The sequence below is a fragment of the Felis catus genome, chromosome C1 (assembly GCF_018350175.1).
Source record: "Felis catus isolate Fca126 chromosome C1, F.catus_Fca126_mat1.0, whole genome shotgun sequence".
Lineage (NCBI taxonomy): Eukaryota > Metazoa > Chordata > Mammalia > Carnivora > Felidae > Felis > Felis catus.
The window spans coordinates 35,227,222-35,247,103 of NC_058375.1; the positions used below are offsets into that span (position 1 = coordinate 35,227,222).

A 19,882-nucleotide genomic window follows, 5' to 3' on the forward strand; every position below is an offset into this window, starting at 1 on the left:
ACAGCGTGATGACGTTCTCAGGGACGCTGGCGCGCGGGATTTAAACTGCGGCGGTTTGCGCGGCGTTAAACCTTCGTAGGGTTAGCGGAGCTGTGGTTGTTTGTGTTTCGCGTTTCTTTTTCCCGCGACTGCCCATGGACTCGTCGCTTCAGGCTCGCCTGTTTCCCGGTCTCACCATCAAGATCCAACGCAGTAATGGTGAGGGGCTGGGTCGCGAGGCCAAGGGGACCTGTGGGCTGTGAGATGGCTGAAATTACTGCCCCTCCCCAAACGGCAGGGCCGAGATGCTGTTAGGGATTCCCCCGCTTCCACCCGGTCTGGGTCTCTGCACTAGCGTTGCGTCTCTTCTACCCAGGTGCAGGGGCCTCTGCGCTGGCTGTGGGTCCCCTTCCCATCCTCGTCAGTGGGCGGGGCTCCTCCCTGTCAGAGGACCTCCCAGGAAAATTAGGGTTGCTAGATTCACTTCACTTCCAGACTTCTCCGCTGGAATTGCTATGCCCTTGTAGGGACCTCGGCTTCCTGGCCCCTTTACTCTCCTCTAAATATTCCGCGCTTGCAGTATGTCAGGCACTGGGATTCAGGGTTAATCAGTAGAAAAGATCCCTGCTTTTCAGGAGCTTGAAGTTCTGCCCTCTTTTTTTTTTTGGTTAAGCAGCTACCAAATCTCTGGCAGGTGTAATACCCTGTCATTAGGAGAATGGTCAGACATAACCGTCTCGTAGGGCAACCCGAGGGCGCCAGAGCGTCAGTGGGAGTTGAGGAACAGTACCCAAGAACTAAAGTGACTCCCCTGCCCAGACATACCTTCACTCACTGTAGGCCCTCTTTTGAGTGGGAATGGATCCTTATTCCCTGCAGCTCAGTTTTAAGACCTGTTCCCTGCCTACCTCACCGTGGGATGTTCTAAAGGTGAGGAGTTGAATGTTAAAAGCCAGGGGTTGTATTTGTTTCCTAGTGTTAAAAAGAAAGAAAAAAGGCAGCCGTTCCTTCCTTCAGGCCAACTCCACGTTGAGAATCTCTGTGGGATCCTAAAAGTGAAAAAGATGGGTAAATTCTGGACTTTTTATACTGTAGGCATAATTCACAGTGCTAATGTAAGGACTGTGAACTTGGAGAAATCCTGTGTTTCAGTGGAATGGACAGAAGGAGGTGCCACAAAGGGCAAAGAGGTAAGTTCTGTGAAAATGCCTCTGCCACATTTAGCACCTTACTCCCTATGAGATCTGTGTGAAGGGGCATCTGGCTGGCTCAGTTGGTAGTGCATGCGACTCGGGGTCCTGATTTCGAGCTTCACATTGGACAGAGAGATTACTTTAAAGACAAAAAGCTTTCTGTGGAAATGGAACTTGTGAGAACCTTGTTTCTGATCCTGCCTTGTCCTCCCTAATCTTGAACATGGTCCTCTTTGGACCTATTAGGATTTTATTTAGTTGGGCCTGATCTAAATTGAAGCAATCAACAGTTTCTGGTGTGTTTGAAGAGGACAAACTGCACAGAATCCTAAAACCTTGCTTACCTACGCTAGCTTCTGAGTGCAAACTACCTACAATATCGGTTTGGGGAGCAAAACTGATTACCCAGTTGAGACAAAAGTATGTTTCTGAAACCCCAAGTAACAGAAGGCAACTTGTGATAAATGGCACAGATGAATAGTGCTTGAGCAGCTCAGAGGTAGTAACTCACTGAGGATGAGCTTGACTGGTGGGGATGTGGTGGGAAGGTGTAGCAGAAACAATAGTGAGATAGATGGCCTTCATCGAGACTAGTGAAGAAGCTTGCTCCAGGCAGTGGGAAGGCTCAGGATGCTGGACAGTTGAAAGGGGGGACCAGAGGGTTATCATCTCTGGCACTAAGATGTTTAAGGTTTTATTCTGTAGGTACTTGGGAGCCTTGGGAAGATTTTGAGAAGAGGAGAGATGTGACGAAGGCATTTATGTTTTAGAGGCATTGTGGTGTGGTAAAAATTTCACTGGGCTAGGAGTATGGAAACCTGGATTCTAGTCTGGCTCTGCCACTATCTTGTGTTCTCAGACATGCTTCCACCTCTCTTAGAAAATCAGTTTCCTTACCAAAAAAATGAGGATGATAAGAATATCTACTTAATAAGGTTATTGTGAGGATTTGTTCAACAGATACTTTTGTACTGGTTCCAAAATGCCAGACGGAATACTGAAGTGAATAAGACAGACCTGGACCCTCTTCATGGAACTTAATGAGATAACACATGTAAAGGACTTGTCTAGCATAGTGCCTTATGGTAGGTAAGCAGATACTTAGTGGTATATTTTAGAAATAAAAGGATTGAATACTTTACAATATCTGCTCTTAAATCAAGAGGTTCCTAAAATTCTTTTCAACCAGCTATTAGAAGTTCCTTGTGATTTTTGTTTGCTTATTTTTGTTGTTTGTTTAGAAATATACCTCTTGTTGGGTCTCACACCAGCTCAGATACTGCCTTTGGAATAAGGTCTCAACTTCTTAGTGAGGCATTCAAAGCTTTTTCAGGATAAAAACTTTTTTCTTTGTACCACGCACTCTTCCAAAGTATGCTGTGTCAGGGTCAAATGCATCAGGTCCCCACTTTGTGTCCATGCCTAGTGCCTTGCTGCCTTCACACAGTCGCTCTTACTCCTTCCTCCTGGGATGCTCATCCTGAATCATCAGTGTGAGAGTTAATGTCAGAACTAGGGTTAAAACATTGATCTCCTATATTGTCTGTTTTCTATGGTTTAAGTGTTGGAAATGGGAGGAATGTGTAGTAAGGGTCTATAGCTGTCCAAGAATTGGGGACAAAAGTGTGGTTATTAAAGTACCCGTGAGCTTTTGCTTTTAAACAGTACTCTGTCCCTGTTTATCCTGTGCTGCTTTGGTTTCTTGCCTTCTGTGCATATGACTTTTCCATTAGAATATGAGCTAATTAGGGGCACCTGGGTGACTCAGTCGTTTAAGCATCCAACTTCAGCTCAGGTCATGATCTCACTGTTTATGCGTTCAACCCCCATGTCTGGCTCCGCACTGATGGTGCAGAGCCTGCTTGGGATTCTCTCTCTCTGCCCTTTATGTGAGCATGCGCGCGCGCGCTCTCTCTCTCTCTCTCTCTCTCTCTCTCTCTCTCTTAAATAAATAAACTTAAAAAAGAAAAAAGAATAGGAGCTAACTGAAGGCCAGGGCAATATATGTGTTAATTCATCTTTGAGTATCTTCCCCCTATTGCCTTAATTGTGCCTAATAAATGTTTGAATAAGCTAATTAATAAATATAGGTTGCATTGTAGGAGTTAAAGCTTTCACCCTGGAGTACATGCTTCAGCTCTGAAACATTTCAAGATTGGTTGGTACTGGGGCACCTGGGTGGCTCAGCCGGTTAGCATCCGACTTCAGCTCAGGTCACGATCTCACAGTCTGTGAGTTCGAGCCCTGCGTTGGGCTCTGTGCTGACAGCTCAGAGCCTGGAGCCTGCTTCAGATTCTGTGTCTCCCTCTCTGTCTGCCCCTCCCCTGCTCATGCTCTGTCTCTCTCTGTCTCAAAAATAAATAAAAACATTAAAAAAAAAAAACTTAAAAAAAAAAAAAAAGGTTGGTTGGTACTATTTTGGTGTGTTTGAACTGCTGTGAAGTATGCTGATGAAGTTTGAGTTGCTCCTGGAGGGTGGCAGGGCTCTGGTGATGTAAACCTAGAATTGTGACCTCAACTGCAGGCATGTGCAGGAAGTTGTTATTGGGGAAGAAGTTTCTGGGCCCAGTAGAAAATGTAGGTAGACTTAGGGTTAGGTAGCAGCTCTTGGGAACTTGTCCCCGCCCATAAGATCCTGAAGGGCCCTCCAGTTTGACTATTGCCGGGACAGTTAGGACTTGTTTCCTCCTCCGTGTCATCTAGCAAGAGGTGCTCAGGGGACTGTGCCCAGCAGGACCTCACTGCCCAGCAGAACAGTAGGGAAACCAAGTGGCCCACATCTACTGTGGACTACCTGACTGTCTGCCCTCCTCTTTACCTCGTTCTCATCACCAACATCTACCATTGGCTTGGCAATCAGAAACCAGTATTCATCTAGATGGTAAACCGTGACTGAGGGCTATTTGTTTATAGTTGTTGGTACTTGGTGGAACTTAAAAGTTGACAATGTCTGAATCTAGGAGTACTAGCATTGGTTGTAGAGATGCAATTGGGTTGAAGAAGCTATGTTGTTCCACTGAAATTTTTTACTTGCTCTTTGCAGATTGATTTTGATGATGTGGCCGCAATAAACCCAGAGCTTTTACAACTTCTTCCCTTACACCCAAAAGACAATCTGCCCCTGCAGGAAAATGTAACAGTCCAGGTAGGTGCTTGTCATCTGGCTGAACCAGTGCCCCAGATGATTTGCTTGGCTTGCTGGCTTTTGCTGATTTTCTGGAACTGCCTAGGACTTCAGCATAACACATGGATCTAAGATAAGTCCTTGAAAATTGATAGGAACCACATATTGTGATGTTTTTGTTTTTATTTTACAGAAACAAAAACGCAGATCAGTCAACTCCAAAATTCCTGCTCCTAAGGAAGGTAAATAGATTTTTACTGGCTTATCGTCATGGGGTTTGAGCCCAGGATAATATTCCTGGGGCACAGGAAGCTGTGAAATAGACTCATTGCTCCACTTTAGCAGGTGGCTCTATGTGGGCTGAGTCCTACCCTGTCTTCTAAGCATCTTAGTGAAGAAGAATCGAACCTACAGGGAGGTTTTGGTCAAAAGGTACAAAGTTTCAGTTATGAGAAATAAGTCCTCGAGATCTAATGTACATCTGGCCTGTGATTAACAACACTGTATTATATACTTGAAATTTTACTATGAGGGTGGATCTTATAATAAATACCCTAACCACAAAACAAAAATAAACAAAATACAAAGCAAAGAGAGTGGGAGCAAACCTTAGGAAGAGATGGGTAAGTTTATAGCATTGATTATAATGATAGTTTCATGGGTGTTTATTTATCTCCAAAATATCGAGTTAAACACATTAGATATCTATAGTTTTTGGTATTTCAATCATACTTCAAGAAGTGCTTTTTTTTTTTTTTTATTTTTAAGTGTATTTATTTTGAGAGAGAGAGTGTGAGCAGGGGAGGGTCAGAGAGAGGGAGGGAGGGGGGAGAGAGAAAGAGAAAGAAAGAAAAGAAAGAAAGAGAGAAAGAAAGAAAGGAAGGAAGAAAGAAAGAAAATGAGCAAGAGAATGAGTGGGGGAGGGGCAGAGAGAGGAGGAGACAGAGGATCCGAAGCAGGTGCTGTGCTGACAGCAGAGCTCGATGTGGGGGGCTCAAACTCAAATTGTGAGATCATGACCTGAAGTCGGACACTTAACTGACTGAGCCACTCACGCACCCCTATACCATGTGTTCTATTTTCAAATTTCTGACTTACTTTATAGGTGATGAATTGTTTCTCTCTTATGGAGGTAAACTATATAAATGGGTAGAAATTAATAAGAATTCAAATATAACTCAGTTGTTTCTCTCAGTTAAGCATTTTTATAAGATTCCAGAAAATCAGTGTAGCTGACCCATGGGTTTCTGATGATGTGCCCCAGGTCTGGCTCTGTAAAGCATCCTGAAGCAATGGGAAAATCCAAAATCCAAATCCCAGACTTTGGAATCTAACAGTTTTGGGTTAACATCCTGGCTCCAACACTTACTACAGTGTGGAAGTTCCTTAATTTCTCTGAGCCTTATTGTCCCGTTCCATCAGATGGGAAGACTGATATTTACCTTACAATGTTGTTTTGAAGTATGGGAAGATTGTACAATGATAGGTGTTGCTGCTGTTAAGGTTAATAATGCTTTTTTCCAAGGATTAGGTCTTGTCTCTTCAGAAAGGATTTCGGATTGGCTGTAGGTCCCTCCATTTACTCAGGACAGTTGCTCTTGTGGGAGATATCCTTGCCCTTGGGAGCTCTCAGATTGGCAGAATGTGAATAGATTAGTTTTGGGTCACTAGTACTTGGCCTTTCTAATTTTTCCTTTCCTTGGGTGGAAGGAGTGGGAAGTTGGGCTCTTTTTCCTGGTGATCTGGACCCATCCCACCCTATACAGAATCTTGGAGGGTTGCCCCCTAGTGGCCCCCATCAGCCCTCCTGATCATGCCCCACTGATTGGCTGCTGCTGCCCTTGGTGTTTCAGGTCTCCGAGGCCGCTCCACCCGAATGTCCACTGTCTCGGAGGTTCGAATTACCACTCAGGAGAATGATATGGAGGTGGAGCTACCAGCGTCTACAAATTCCCGCAAGCAGTTTTCAGTTCCCAGTGAGTAATGAATTTGTTTTTCCTGTTTGAGGCTCTGCAGCAGCTGCTCATATATTGCCCTGTCCCTGTTCTGAAATATCCTGAGATTTCTACACTCCCCTGTCTTCAGTTCTATTCTGCTCCCTTATTTGGAAATCATTTAATTTTACTCTTTAATTTTATTGAAACATTACACACACACACACGAAGAAAAGTGACCATATCATTTAGTTCACAAACCGAACGTACTCACATAACTCAATCAAAGCATTATGAGCAACTCAAAAATCCCCCTCAAGTTCCTTTCCAGTTCATAAGCCCCTATATTAAGCACCTATAATCTTGACTTCTGATACCATAAATTAGATTTTTCCCTTTTTGGACTTTATATAAATAGAATTTGAAAAATATTTTTAATTGTTAACTTTTATTAGATAAAGCAGGTACAGATTGTGTAAGTCATTACATCTTACATGTATCAAATACATGTCATTACATCTTACATGTATCAAATTCAGCTCTAATAAAATGAATGTAAACAAGAGGGTCACAACCAGGTATGGGAAGTAGCAAGTTGTCATGGGCTTTCCGGGGTTGAATCAATATGTTGTTGCTCAGGTTTCTGTTACTCCTGGCTTTTCAGTCTTTGTCCCTCTTAACCCAGGTTCCAAGACTTGGAGAAGTCTGGCTTTTTCTTCCAAATACGCCCTGGCCTGAGAACCCAAGCTTGGATGAAGCCTAAAGTCTTTAGGCCTTTAGAGGCTTTCCCTTTGTGGTGAAAGCTACTCCCATGCTGAGCTACTCACATACCTTCAAAGATATATATTCTTTTTTATTTAAAGATTTTATTTTTGAGTAATCTCTACACCAAACTTACAACCCTGAGATGAAGAGTCGCATGCTCTACAGACTGAGCCAGCCAGAGACCCTACCCTCTAAGACTTTTGATCCCAGGAGTCAGCCCCTGTAGAGACTGGTTGGGTTCAGGGTTTGGGCTGAAGTGAGGGGAAAAGCCCAAGCTCTGCTCACACGGTGGGATCCCAAGGTTTTGCTGAGTGGCGGTCAGTTGCACTCCTCCTGACCCACGACCTGCTAGGGCTCAGAGGAGCACAGCTCTGGTATGCCTGCCTGCTTCTCCAATGACTCTTGTCCCCCCACAGCTGGACCCCCTAGGCCTTCCTGCCCTGCAGTGGCTGAAATACCATTGACGATGGTCAGTGAGGAGGTGGAAGAGCAAGTCCATTCCATCCGAGGCAGCTCTTCTGCAAACCCTGTGAACTCAGGTAGACACACTGAGCTGTCTGCTGCCCTGCTCCTAGTGCAGGACAGGTTGTTATATCCTCTCCCAAACCTGGCCTGCTTTGGCACCTGACTTCAAACCATGTTTATCACGTGGGGGCATATTTCCTGTGGCCATCGCATCAGTCTTTCACAAGAGGTGACCTTGTTCCCACCAGCTGGCAGAAGCCCTCTAATGTAGTTGAGGTGTTGCCATAGCTCAAGTCTTGGCCAACACCTGAAAAACAGCCCAGAATGCCCATCAAAATCAATCAGGGATGGTATCACCTCTGGTGGTTGTTGAGAAAATGCCACAGAGACACGGAGAGAGCTTGGGTTAGGCCTAGAGCACTTGTGCAGGTCTTTACTTTGCAGGCTTAGCCTACAACGGGTAGAGTCATATCCGTTGCTTCCTTTCCTTGCATATAGTGGTTTAAGAGCAAGGGTCTAAGGAAGGCCTAGGCCTGGGAATGGCCCTTGACTCAATAGAACAGCTGGAAAAGAGTAGGCTGGCTGGCCTAGACAGGTAAAAGTGGGCTTCCTTCTTCCCCAGTTCGGAGGAAATCATGTATTGTGAAGGAAATGGAAAAAATGAAGAACAAGCGAGAAGAGAAGAGGGCCCAGAACTCTGAAACAAGAATAAAGCGAGCTCAGGTACCTTTCTTAGGTCAAGGGTTTTTGGACAGGCATTCTTAATTGCAACCTCACCAGCAGCAGAGATACAGCTGGGCCCCAGCGTTTCTGAGGCTCCAGTTCTGATATCCAGGAAATTTAACTGGTTTTTCATCTGGATTCAGAGAAAAAATAAATCAGATATTTTTCTGAAGCCCTTTGGGTGGGGAATATTTCATGCTGATCATCCAGTAGGCACACCCATCACAGTGCAGTGGCCAACAGAGCTGCTGGGCAGAGTTGCCTGTTTTCCCCCCGACCCCCACCTCCACCTCCTAATTGTGTATATGGGGCAGGGGTTTGGGGTTGCAATAAAGTCCCAGTTTGGAGCACTTCCCCTCAGTTGGATTAATTGCTCCAGGGAATCTCAACCTGCTGGTCTCCTAAGAAGGGGACAGTGGCCCTCGCCCTAGTTCCTAGAGTGGTTGAATGCATGCCTAAAACCTACCATCCCCCACCACCAATCTCTGTTCCCAGGGCCTTTGCTTCTGAGTTCTCAGCCTAGAGCCAGGGTGGGAGGAAGGTAAGATGTGGGAGGGCTTTGTCAACTGAAGGGCTGTGTGTATATAAAGAGCTGTTGCTGATGCTTCAGCACTAAGCTCTGAGAGCATTTACATGTCAGCAGTCAGTCCTTCTTTTGCCCTTGTCCCAAACAGGAGTATGACAGCAGCTTTCCAAACTGGGAATTTGCCCGGATGATTAAAGAATTTCGGGCTACTTTGGAATGTCATCCACTTACTATGACAGATCCTGTAAGTAAACCTAAAAGGCTTCTATCTCTCCTTCCTGAGTGTGTGTACAATTGAGAGACAAATCTCCTCTTTAAGGATGTGAGAGCTTGCAAGAATCTCCACTTACCCTTGAGGATATTTTTAATACCTTTAATGGGCTGGAGCTAGCAAGGCTGGATGGGAGAGTCAGCTGCATAAAGTGTCACCCTCTTCACTTCCATAGGTTGGCTGAAACCTGTAGGCAGCAGGGTGAGAAAACTGGGAAGGAAATTCAAAGCTGCCTGACTGGTTTTGAGAGTAATGGTGGAGCTGGGGTCCCAGTGTTAGGTCTTGGCCCTTGAATGAGCCAGACATGGGATTGGAAGAGGAGGAGTTCTTTCAGTATTGCTCTGACCTTTTGGTGGTTGGTTGTCTTCTTTCATCCTTTTGAAGATCGAAGAGCACAGGATATGTGTCTGTGTGAGGAAACGCCCGCTAAATAAACAAGGTAAGCCCTGATCAGTCAGAAGGAGGCTTTTGACTGACTGACCTTCTCCATGTCCAGGAATCATCCCCTGAAATACTCTTCTTCTGCAGAATTGGCCAAGAAAGAAGTTGATGTGATTTCTGTTCCCAGCAAAGGCCTCCTCTTGGTCCATGAGCCCAAGTTAAAAGTGGACTTAACAAAGTATCTGGAGAACCAAGCCTTCTGCTTTGACTTTGCATTTGATGAAACAGCTTCAAATGAAGTTGTCTACAGGTTAGTTTCTTGGCCTCTCATTTCCCTTTCCCAGCCTTCCTCTTGTCAATGTGGGATATTGTACTATTCACCGCCACACTGATCTCTGAGGCCTTTCTTGGCCTCCTCATATTTTCTTTGGATCAGCCATTACAGAGCTGGTTCTGGCTCTGTCTCCTGGCACCAGGAAGGCCCAGTTTGGGCTTGTCACATCCCATTTTGCATCTTTAGCAGTGCATCCTCAAATGGATTACAAGTGAGGTATTACCCATTGTACTCTCTGAGGCTGGGTTGGGCAGGTCAAAGGGATTCTTCCAGTGTCTTATGCAGCCACTCCATTACCCACTGAGCTTAGTAGACTCAGCAAAGACTAGGACTGCTCTATCTAATACAGCACCACCAGCCTCATGTGGCTATTCAAATGAAAGTTAAATAAAATTAAGAACTCAATTCTTTTTTTTTTTTTTTCTTTTTTTTTGGCTTGAACTCACAACTCTGAGATCAAGAATTGCTTTCTCTACCAACTGAGCCAGCCAGGTGTCTCAGAATTCATTTAAAAAAAATTTTTTTTAATGTTTATTTATTTTTGAGAGAGAGAGAGCACGTGCACAAGCAGGAGAGGGGCAGAGACAGAGGAAGACACAGAATCTGAAGCAGGCTCCAGACTCTGAGCTGTCAGCACAGAGCCCGACGCAGGGCTTGAACTCACAGTGAGATCATGACCTGAGCTGAAATCAGATGCTTAGCTGGCTGAGCTGCCCAGGTGTCCCAGAATTCAATTCATTAGTCACACTAGCCACATTTTAAGAGCTTGACAGCCACCTGTGGTAGTGGCTGCTATTAGCACAGTAAAGAACACGTCCACCACCACAGAAAGTTCTATAAACAACATTGCTCTAGACCAGAGGTTGACAAACTATAGCTTATGGGCCAAATTTGGTTTGCAATTCCTTTATTTATTTATCTATCTATCTATTTATTTTTGAGAGACAGCATGAGACAGAGCACAAGTTGGGGAGGGGCAGAGAGATAAGGAGACACAGAATCTGAAGCAGGCTCCAGGCTCCAAGCAAGTGTTCAGCACAGAGCCTGATGTTGGGCTCGAACCCACGAACCATGAGATCATGACTTGAGCCAAAGTCAGTGACTTAACTGACTGACTGAGCCACCCAGGCGCCCCTGCAATTCCTTTTTATATGGTTCTCAAAATAAGAATGAATGGTTTCTGTGTTTTTAAAGGATCGTTTTTAAAAACATGTGACAGTAAGGGGCACCTGGATACCTCAGTCAGTTAAGCATCTGACCTCAGCTCAGGTCATGATCTCACAGTTTCTGGGTTCAACCCCCATGTTGGGCTCTCTGCTGTCAGCGTGGAGCCTGCTTTGGATCCTTTGTCCCCCCTCTTTCTCTGCCCCTCCCTGACTTGGGTGCGTGCTTGCTGTCTCTCTCTCTCTCTCTCTCTCTCTCAAAAAATTTTTTTAAATTAATTTATTTATTTAAAAAAAAATTTTTTTTTTTTAACGTTTATTTATTTTTGAGACAGAGAGAGACAGAGCATGAGCAGGGGAGGGTCAGAGAGAGAGGCAGACAGAGAATCTGAAACGGGCTCTAGGCTCTGAACTGTCAGCACAGAGCCCGACGCGGGGCTCAAACTCACGGACCGTGAGATCATGACCTGAGCTGAAGTCGGCCGCTCAACCGACTGAGCCACCCAGGCACCCCTTAAATTTATTTTTTAAATTTACATCCAATTTAGTTAGCATATAAATAAACATTTTTTTTTTTAACGTGGTAGTGGGGTGCCTGACTGGCTCAGTCAGTGGAAGGTGCAACTCTTGATCTCAGTGTTGTGAGTTCTAGCCCCATTTGGGTGCAGAGATTACTTAAAAATAAAATCTTTAAAAAAAAAAAAAAGGTAGGGCGCCTGGGTGGCGCAGTCGGTTAAGCGTCCGACTTCAGCCAGGTCACGATCTCGCGGTCTGTGAGTTCGAGCCCCGCGTCAGGCTCTGGGCTGATGGCTCAGAGCCTGGAGCCTGTTTCTGATTCTGTGTCTCCCTCTCTCTCTGCCCCTCCCCTGTTCATGCTCTGTCTCTCTCTGTCCCAAAAATAAATAAACGTTGAAAAAAAAAAAAAATTAAAAAAAAAAAAAAGTGACAGAGACCTATGTGGCCTAAAATGTTTTAGATTCCTACTTTAGAGGGTTTCCTCTGATCTTTGTAGTGTTTCTTATGCTGGCAGTCAGCTACTAAGCTCAGGGTTTCATCTTGGGTCTCCAGAGTCAGACAAAGCGCTGATGGCTCAGTTAGAGTGTAGGCCACCAGCTTACTCTTGGCAGGTCAGTCCAGCCCTCCCCAGTTGGCTGGGAGAATTTCAGATTTGTAAGTGGGGCTGGGGTCCAGTGGACCACTTTGCAGAAGAGGAGTGCTATTGTTTGGAAGGAGGAATTGAAGACTGCAGTAGTTCTGCAGTGGAAGGGCAGTAGGACCACATTCTAGGGAGCACATTTTGGGGAGAGATGTATACTCTTTCCTGTCCTTTCTCCCAGGTTCACAGCAAGGCCACTGGTCCAGACAATCTTTGAAGGGGGAAAGGCAACCTGTTTTGCATATGGCCAGACAGGAAGTGGCAAGACACATGTGAGTATTCAGCCCGGGCAGGGAGCAAACCAGCCCATGGTGTCACACTGGGTCCCTGTAAAGGAAGCAGGTAAGTTGCTTGCAGAAAATCCCCTTGGTATAGATGCCCTATCACCAGACACTCTTGTTGTGCCAGATGCCTTAGCAGGTACAGCTTCTCAGCTTTGATGTGGTGGCCCACTGTGGTAATGGAGCCACTAGTGCTCTGGCCTAGGCCCAGGGTCCTTTACCACAGTCTTCTGCCCCTTCCGTTTGCAGACTATGGGCGGAGACCTCTCTGGGAAAGCCCAGAATGCATCCAAAGGGATCTATGCCATGGCCTGTAAGTAGTGTGTTCTGCCCCACTTGGGTTGGGCACAGAAAGGCAGGTTGCTTACTTAATCCAGGCTCTCTCTCATAGCCCGAGATGTCTTCCTCCTGAAGAATCAGCCTCGCTACCGGAACCTGGGCCTGGAAGTCTATGTGACCTTCTTTGAGATCTATAATGGGAAGGTAGCTAGCTGGCAGGGAGCCCGTCTCTACTGTTGGGGCCACTGAACTTTCTAAAACCTTGAGGTTGGCTAGAAATTGTAGAAACCAAGCAGCCTGTGGGCTGTCAAGCCTTTAATGGGCTGCTCTGTCCTATCCTTGTGGGAGGTTTCATCTGATGGTGGGATGGTGCCCAAGCTCAGCAAGTATGGCAGGAACACTCCTTGGGGCTCCTTCTCACATGTCTCACTCACATGGGAGGTTTGCCTTGTGTGTGCCCTGTCCTCCCTCGACCCACCTCCTTATAACCTTTCTACTCTTCCCCTGATTGTGTACATTCATTTTCATGTTCATACTCTCTTTCTCTCACTCTCTCCCCTACCCCTTATACTCCATACCTTCTACCTCTACCTCTGTACTCTGCTTTTGCAGAGTTGCCTTCCTTCAGAGCAGGATCTTGATAATAACAATGGCTAATGTTGATTATTGGTGTAGTATCATGTGCTAAGCACTTGTCTCAACTCATTCAGTCGTTATAACCTATGAGGAAGTATTCCCATCATTATTCTGCAGATGAGGAATAAGCCTGGAGTAGTTAAGTACTGGTCGAGGCTCCCATAGCTGGCAAAGTAGCAGGGTCATATCAAACTGAGGCAGCCTGATTCAGCTTTCAAGTGTACTGCCCGCCACTCAGCTTAGCTTCTCTCTGCCTTCTCTGCTGCCAGCTCTTATCTAAGCTGGGACAGGCCCTGAAGGAGGGGGTGTAGGTAGGGTGTCCAGGACCTAATGGCCTTATCCTTGTTCCCCTGCCTGGCACAGCTGTTTGATCTGCTCAACAAGAAAGCTAAGCTGCGCGTGCTGGAGGACGGCAAGCAGCAGGTGCAGGTGGTGGGGCTACAGGAGCGTCTGGTTAGCTGTGCTGACGATGTCATCAAGATGATCGACATAGGCAGTGCCTGCAGGTCAGAGTTCTGGTGAGGGGAAGGGGCCACCTAATGCCCGGTTCAGGTGATAGACCCCCGCTCTGAGCCCATTGCTGTTTCCACAGAGCGCCACTCTCTGCAGCTTGGTGAGGGCTGTGAGGGCCTCTGCCGTAAGGACTCTCAATAGGGCAGATGACCCAGGGCAAGAGGCTCATCAGGAGCAAGTGTCTTAATTCTAACCAAGGTAGACTTTATTTCCAGGTCCTTACCCCAAATCATCCTTCCTGACTTCTCTAGGTTTCTTCTTGCTGTCCCCTCCCTCTGTGGTAGGAGACAAGTTCTGGATCTAGTCTGGGCTGGAAGGGATGGGGTCATAGCTTCTATACAGAGGTAGGGAAGTGCTCTTCCACCAGGCATGGTGCAGTGGAATGCTGGGTGGCTTATGGAGGCCCAGGGAGGGGGTTGCCCTCTCCAAGCCTCTCAAGCTTTCACAAGTGGTTCATGACAACCCCTCCTCCTCATGTGCCCTGCAACACAGGCAACTCTCCTTCCCCATGTGCTTTTGGGCCCTCTGGGCTGGCTAAGGCCTAGCACAGAATCTAGTACTTTCACTGCCAGGAAAACTTGCCAGATCTGGAGGTAGAGGGAAAGCTGCTGCCCAGGAAGGGCAAAACCGAAATCTGGGATAAGAAAACACAGGACTGCTTAGAGTCTTGACCTGTGTCCTTTGTACAGAGAACTCAGTGCTGTGGAGTGGGGTGGCTTGAACTCTGGGGAGCCACAGTGGCTCATAACCTTTCTTTGCCCTCCTTTGCCACAGGACTTCTGGGCAGACATTTGCCAACTCCAACTCTTCCCGCTCCCATGCCTGCTTCCAGATTCTTCTTCGGGCCAAAGGGAGAGTGCATGGCAAGTTCTCTTTGGTGGATCTGGCAGGGAACGAGAGAGGTGCGGACACTTCCAGTGCTGACCGGCAGACTCGCATGGAGGGTGCAGAAATCAACAAGAGTCTCCTGGCTCTGAAGGTAGCAGGGCCTAAACAGGTGGTTGGCCTGGAGGACTGCTGGTGGAGGGAGGGAGAGAGGGAGGGAATGGGCAACTCAAGAGGAAGAAAGGGACCTCAGTGGCTCCTGCTGCCCCACAGGAGTGCATCAGGGCCCTGGGACAGAACAAGGCTCACACCCCATTTCGAGAGAGCAAGCTGACACAGGTGCTGAGGGACTCCTTTATCGGGGAGAACTCAAGGACCTGCATGGTGAGTAGGGTCACTTTGGAGGTGGTATAGGAAGACGTTGAGTCCTGTCTCTGGGCAGAAGGCTTGGTGCCCTTGGCTACCTGGGTTTCCAGGCTCAAACTTTACTGGGCATCCCCCACTGCTTTTTAGTACCAGGTTCCTCTTTGCCTATTCAAGAGGGAAGGAGAGGATCTGCTCCCTTTACTATATGTCTGTGCAGCTCTTGGTTTGGGGTCCAAAAGGGCCTTACCTGATGAAAAGGGGCCCCAGAATTCAGAAGGATGGCCTGTGGGAAAGCAGGAGAGCAAAATCCTCCCCTTCTATGGTTTCCCTCAGGTTCACTGTCTCCTAATTAAGTACACAGGAGGGGCGCCTGGGTGGCGCAGTCGGTTAAGCGGCCGACTTCAGCCAGGTCACGATCTCGCGGTCTGTGAGTTCGAGCCCCGCGTCAGGCTCTGGGCTGATGGCTCAGAGCCTGGAGGCTGTTTCCGATTCTGTGTCTCCCTCTCTCTCTGCCCCTCCCCCGTTCATGCTCTGTCTCTCTCTGTCCCAAAAATAAATAAAAACGTTGAAAAAAAAAATTAAAAAAAGTACACAGGAAAGGGGTATGGCCTCAAATGACTTTTTGTTCCCTTCCTTATTTTATCTACAAGCCTGCTAGCTAGGATCTGCCTTCTTCCCCTCTAAGGAATCTCCTCTTCCTACTGGAGATTCCTTCCTCCTTCCTTCCTCTTCCCTGTCTACTAGGGAAGGTAGGAATTTCTGACTAAGCCACAGAGCCTTGAGATGTGACCTTGGTGAAAGAGTCCATAAAGAGATAAAACAACAGGGGTATCCAGATGCACCTTTAAAGGCAGGGAACCAATTTTTAAGGTGCCTTAGTTTTCAGTGCCTGGGGCAAATTGCCTGGCACAGACTAGGCGCTTAGTTAGCTCTCCACCCCAATACTGTGTGGGTGTCAGCAGCTCAAAGAGACGACTCCTGGCAGTATCCAGTACTAGGCAGTCCAGCGCCTTTACCCTACCCTGTGATCCTCAACCCTTAACTGCCTATTTCCCCGTTTTGCAGATTGCCATGATCTCACCAGGCATAAGCTCCTGCGAATATACTTTAAACACACTGAGATATGCAGACAGGTACTAGTACCCATGACCAGTGGGATGGGGAGACGGGTGCAGGAGGGGGGAAAGGAAGAGGGAGGAAGTCTGGAGCCTCAGTGCCTACTGTATATTCTTCTGTGACTCAGTGAATCTGAGTTCAGACATGTCCCAGTCCCCTTCAAGCCTTAATGTGAAGCCAGCATGGCAGCTTGGCCAATGTAAAAGCTGCCGAGCCTCATGGTCTGAGTGATGCTGCAGTCCTGTGAGTGCCAAAGAGGTTCCTGTGGGATCTGAGACCTTCTTGTTCCTCAGGGTCAAGGAGCTGAGCCCCCACAGTGGATCCAGTGGTGAGCAACCAACTCAAATGGAAACAGAAGAGATGGAAGCCAGCTCCCATGGGTCCCTGATCACAAGCAATGTAAGGTGTAGGGTGGGGCCAGGCAGGATGGAAACGTGGCCTATTGAGGGAAACTAGGCCATACTGTTGTACCTCTCCTTTTGGCCCCTCAGTTCTCCAAAGAAGAGGAGGAACTGTCTTCGCAGATGTCCAGCTTTAATGAAGCCATGTCTCAGATCAGGGAGTTGGAGGAGAGGGCCATGGAAGAGCTCAAGGAGATAATACAGGTGATGAGCTGGTCCTGGTTAGGGATGGACTGGATATCCACCCCAGCACAGGCCCTCAGCAGTGCTCAGAACCATTCCTTGAGCATGACCTGGGCTTTGCTCCCACAGGTCTTCAGGTAGGGATGGCAAGAGGCAGACCTTTACCTAGTATTCCTCGATTGTCCACCTATTCATCTAGCTGTTCTAGAACAATGAATTACCATACCCTTTTCTCCAGCCTGGCCTACACAGGCTTTCCTCCATCCTCCTAGCCAGAACTAGTCTCTCCCCTCTGTGTTCCTGATCGAGGTTTTGGAGAGTGACTTCTTTGCAGAGATCTTGGCTTGTTTACTCAGTGAATATTTGGTGAGTACTTTCTATATGCCAACTCCTGTGCTAAAACCAAGGACCAAAAACATCAAGTATGGATAGCATGCCCTAAAGTAAGACTTGCTCAATCCTGACTCTTCTGAGTTGTTTTTTTTTCCCCTGACTCTTCTATTTATAAGCTGATTTCTTTAGGAAAGTCATTTAGCATCACTGGGCCTCAGTTTCTTCATCTCTGAAGTGGGCAAGACAGGATGATTGCATCTGAAGATTAAGAGATATGCTTTTAAAACAGTGCCCAGCACATGGTTAGTGTATAGTAAGTGGTAGATGCTGGTGCTGCTGTGACTCCCGCTGTGGGAGAACAGGGAGAGGGGAGGGGAGGCCCAAGAGTGCACTCTGCCAGTGGGGTATTCAGGGCAGGGTGCAGTGCAGAAAGAAGGACCTTGGGCCACTCAGAAATGAGAAGGGAACATGAAGAGTAAGCGCTTAGGCATGTCCTCCTTCCCTGGAGTGCTCAGGGTACAAATGTGTGAAAGGACATGGTATTTTCAGAAAGAATGAGAGGTTCACTCTACTCAAAGCAAAAGATGTAAGCAAGGGACATTGATTAAATATGTGTCTAGGTCAACAGGTAACCTGATGCTAAAAGACCTATGGCTCACTCCAAAGGCCTGGACTTGGTTATGAGGGCAGTGGATACCTTTGAAGGGAGTAGAGTATGGTCAGATCAGATGACGTGGTCTTATCACAGCTTTAGGTACATCACTGTGGCTGCAATGTGGAGTCCGGTTTGGGAATGAGGGAGAGCATGAGTAGAGGCACTTAGGAGTTATGAGAAATTAGGAGATTGTTATAAAGAGTTCAAGAGGGGCACCTGGGTGGTTCAGTCAGTTAAGTGTCTGACTTGGGCTCAGGTCGTGATCTCATGATTCGTGAGTTTGAGCCCTGCGTCAGGTTCGCTGCTGTCAGCACAGAGCCCACTTCATATCCTGTGTCTCCCTCTCTTTGCCCCTCCCTCATGTTTTCTCTGTCACTCTTCTCTCTCTCTCTCTCAAAAATAAACATTAAAAAAAAAAAAAGTTCTGGACACCTGGGTGGCTCAGTCGGTTAAGTGCCTGACTTTGGCTCAGGTTATGATCTCACACTTTGTGGCTTCGAGCCCCACATTGGGCTCTGTGCTGACAGCTCAGAGCCTGGAACTTGCCTCAGATTCTGTGTCCACCTCTCTCTCTGCTCCTCCCCCACTCATGTTCTGTCTCTCTCTGTCTCAAAAATAAACATTAAAAAAAAAAAGTTCAAGAGAGATGTTGGAGCCTAGACAGAGTGTGGTCATGGTCACCATGAGACTGGAGTGAGGACATGAGACTCAGGTGCCATTTAAGCAGCAGAATTGGTAGGATTTAGGGACCGGCAGGGTAAAAGAATAAAGTTATTATTCCCATTTCCTGCTTGGCATCAAGACAGATTGTGACATTCATCTGACCTGGGGAGAGGGACAAGTTTGGGGTAGGGAAGAGGATGAATTCAAGATGAAGATTTCTACAGGAGCAGGTCAAGAAGCAGAGCACAAGCTATGGCTTAAGGAGTGGGCATCTTGCCTGGGTTGTCTGCATTGCAGATGGTAGGGGCCCAGGAATAATTTGCTAAGTTTATTTGGTCATTTTTGAACTGACAAGGTCCCCCCCCCCCCATGTCATTGCAGCAAGGGCCAGGCTGGCTTGAGCTCTCCGAGATGACTGAGCAGCCAGACTATGACCTGGAGACCTTTGTGAACAAGACAGAGTCTGCCCTGGTCCAGCAAGCCAAGCACTTCTCAGCCCTGCGAGGTGGGTGTGGCTGGAGGATGGGGCCTCTGCCCTGAGGGAACGGGGCTTCTGAGACATCCACTAACCCCCAGTGCACCACCACTCCTTCCCTCCAGATGTCATCAAGGCCTTGCGCCTGGCCATGCAGCTGGAAGAGCAGGCCAGCAAACAAATAAGCAACAAGAAACGGCCCCACTGACGACTGCAAATAAAAGATCTGTTTGGTGTCACACCCAGCCTCTTCCCCTCCCCAACCTCCCCAGCAAACTTTGGGCACCTGGTGGGTCTAGTCAGGGTCTGAGCTGGAAAAGGCTTTGGTAAACGCCAAGTATGGAGGCAGCTGGGGAGAGGGTCAGAGTGACGAGGGACACTTCTCTCCTTTTCTTCGGTTACAGCTCTCCAGGGAGCAAGGGTGGGAAGATAGAGCTTTTAGTTACTCTGGGTGTTGCCTTTTTCTCCAGGAGGGGAAGACTCTCTGGTAAAGAGTTCCCTTGGGTGTCCTTCTGCCTCTGAGGACTGGCTGCTGGTAAAGGGCTCCCTGGGGTTATCCTGGCGCTGGGGAGAGGAAAGGAGCCTTTAGTCCAGCTCTCTGCTGGCTCTGGCCTGCCTTCCATGCCCTTGGTTCAGGCACCATGTCTTGTACTCTAAAAAAGTTTCTGGGATCTCTTCCTTGCTGTTTTTTGAGGCCCAAGAGGATCCCTGCTGTTTCCTGTTTTACGTGTTTATACATTGTGTCTAACAATAAAGAAAGAGGAAAAAGTCAACCTGTTGACTGGTGTGTGGGAAGGGCTGAGACATGTATGAACCTTCTCGGACTAAGGACAGATATTACTGCACCTTTCCATAGTGCTGATTCTGTACTCTACCTAGGAGGCCAAATCCATACCAGCAGTTTCAATGATGTGGTAAAGCTTCCAATCTCTGCTTTGTTCTGTGCTTACTAGGTCCCAGGTCTTCTGGGAACAGGAGCCATAAGCAGAAAGATGGTGCTTTGTCAGTTACAGTCTTTGCTCAAGACACATTACAGGATTCTGTGGCAACACTGACAAGAAAGCACTTGGCTTGCTAGGTGGGAAAGGATCTGATGAGCAATACCAGTTTGGTCTTGAAAAATTAGAAGTTTGCCAGGTGAA

General features: G+C 47.3%; 1 protein-coding gene across 5 annotated transcripts; it reads left to right on the forward strand.

Annotated features, from left to right (window-relative positions):
* The first annotated feature begins 20 nt into the window (after positions 1-20).
* KIF2C (kinesin family member 2C) lies at positions 21-19,513 on the forward strand. 5 transcript variants are annotated; one of them, XM_003990019.5, is made up of 21 exons: positions 22-198; positions 1,075-1,169; positions 4,216-4,317; positions 4,490-4,538; positions 6,150-6,272; positions 7,412-7,534; positions 8,083-8,183; positions 8,858-8,953; positions 9,365-9,419; positions 9,509-9,671; positions 12,196-12,286; positions 12,545-12,608; positions 12,687-12,778; positions 13,574-13,716; positions 14,498-14,702; positions 14,822-14,932; positions 15,980-16,047; positions 16,324-16,429; positions 16,522-16,635; positions 18,647-18,770; positions 18,866-19,513. In XM_003990019.5, the coding sequence occupies exons 1-21, from the start codon at positions 135-137 to the stop codon at positions 18,946-18,948; spliced, it is 2,172 nt and encodes a 723-aa protein (XP_003990068.1). In that variant the 5' UTR covers positions 22-134; the 3' UTR covers positions 18,949-19,513. The 5 variants fall into 5 exon arrangements, with proteins under 5 accessions (XP_011282962.1, XP_003990068.1, XP_044891642.1 ...); XM_011284660.4 differs by lacking the exon at positions 7,412-7,534 and having other exon boundaries at positions 21-198; XM_045035707.1 differs by lacking the exons at positions 22-198; positions 1,075-1,169 and adding an exon at positions 2,152-2,257.
* Positions 19,514-19,882: the final 369 nt, after the last annotated feature.

Excerpts from the sequence above, each read along its gene's own strand:
- KIF2C (XM_003990019.5), top strand. The coding sequence starts at position 135 with ATGGACTCGTCGCTTCAGGCTCGCCTGTTTCCCGGTCTCACCATCAAG. Across the intron at positions 9,672-12,195 it reads TCAAATGAAGTTGTCTACAG|GTTCACAGCAAGGCCACTGG; the intron begins GTTAGTTTCTTG and ends CCTTTCTCCCAG. Across the intron at positions 14,703-14,821 it reads AGAGTCTCCTGGCTCTGAAG|GAGTGCATCAGGGCCCTGGG; the intron begins GTAGCAGGGCCT and ends GCTGCCCCACAG.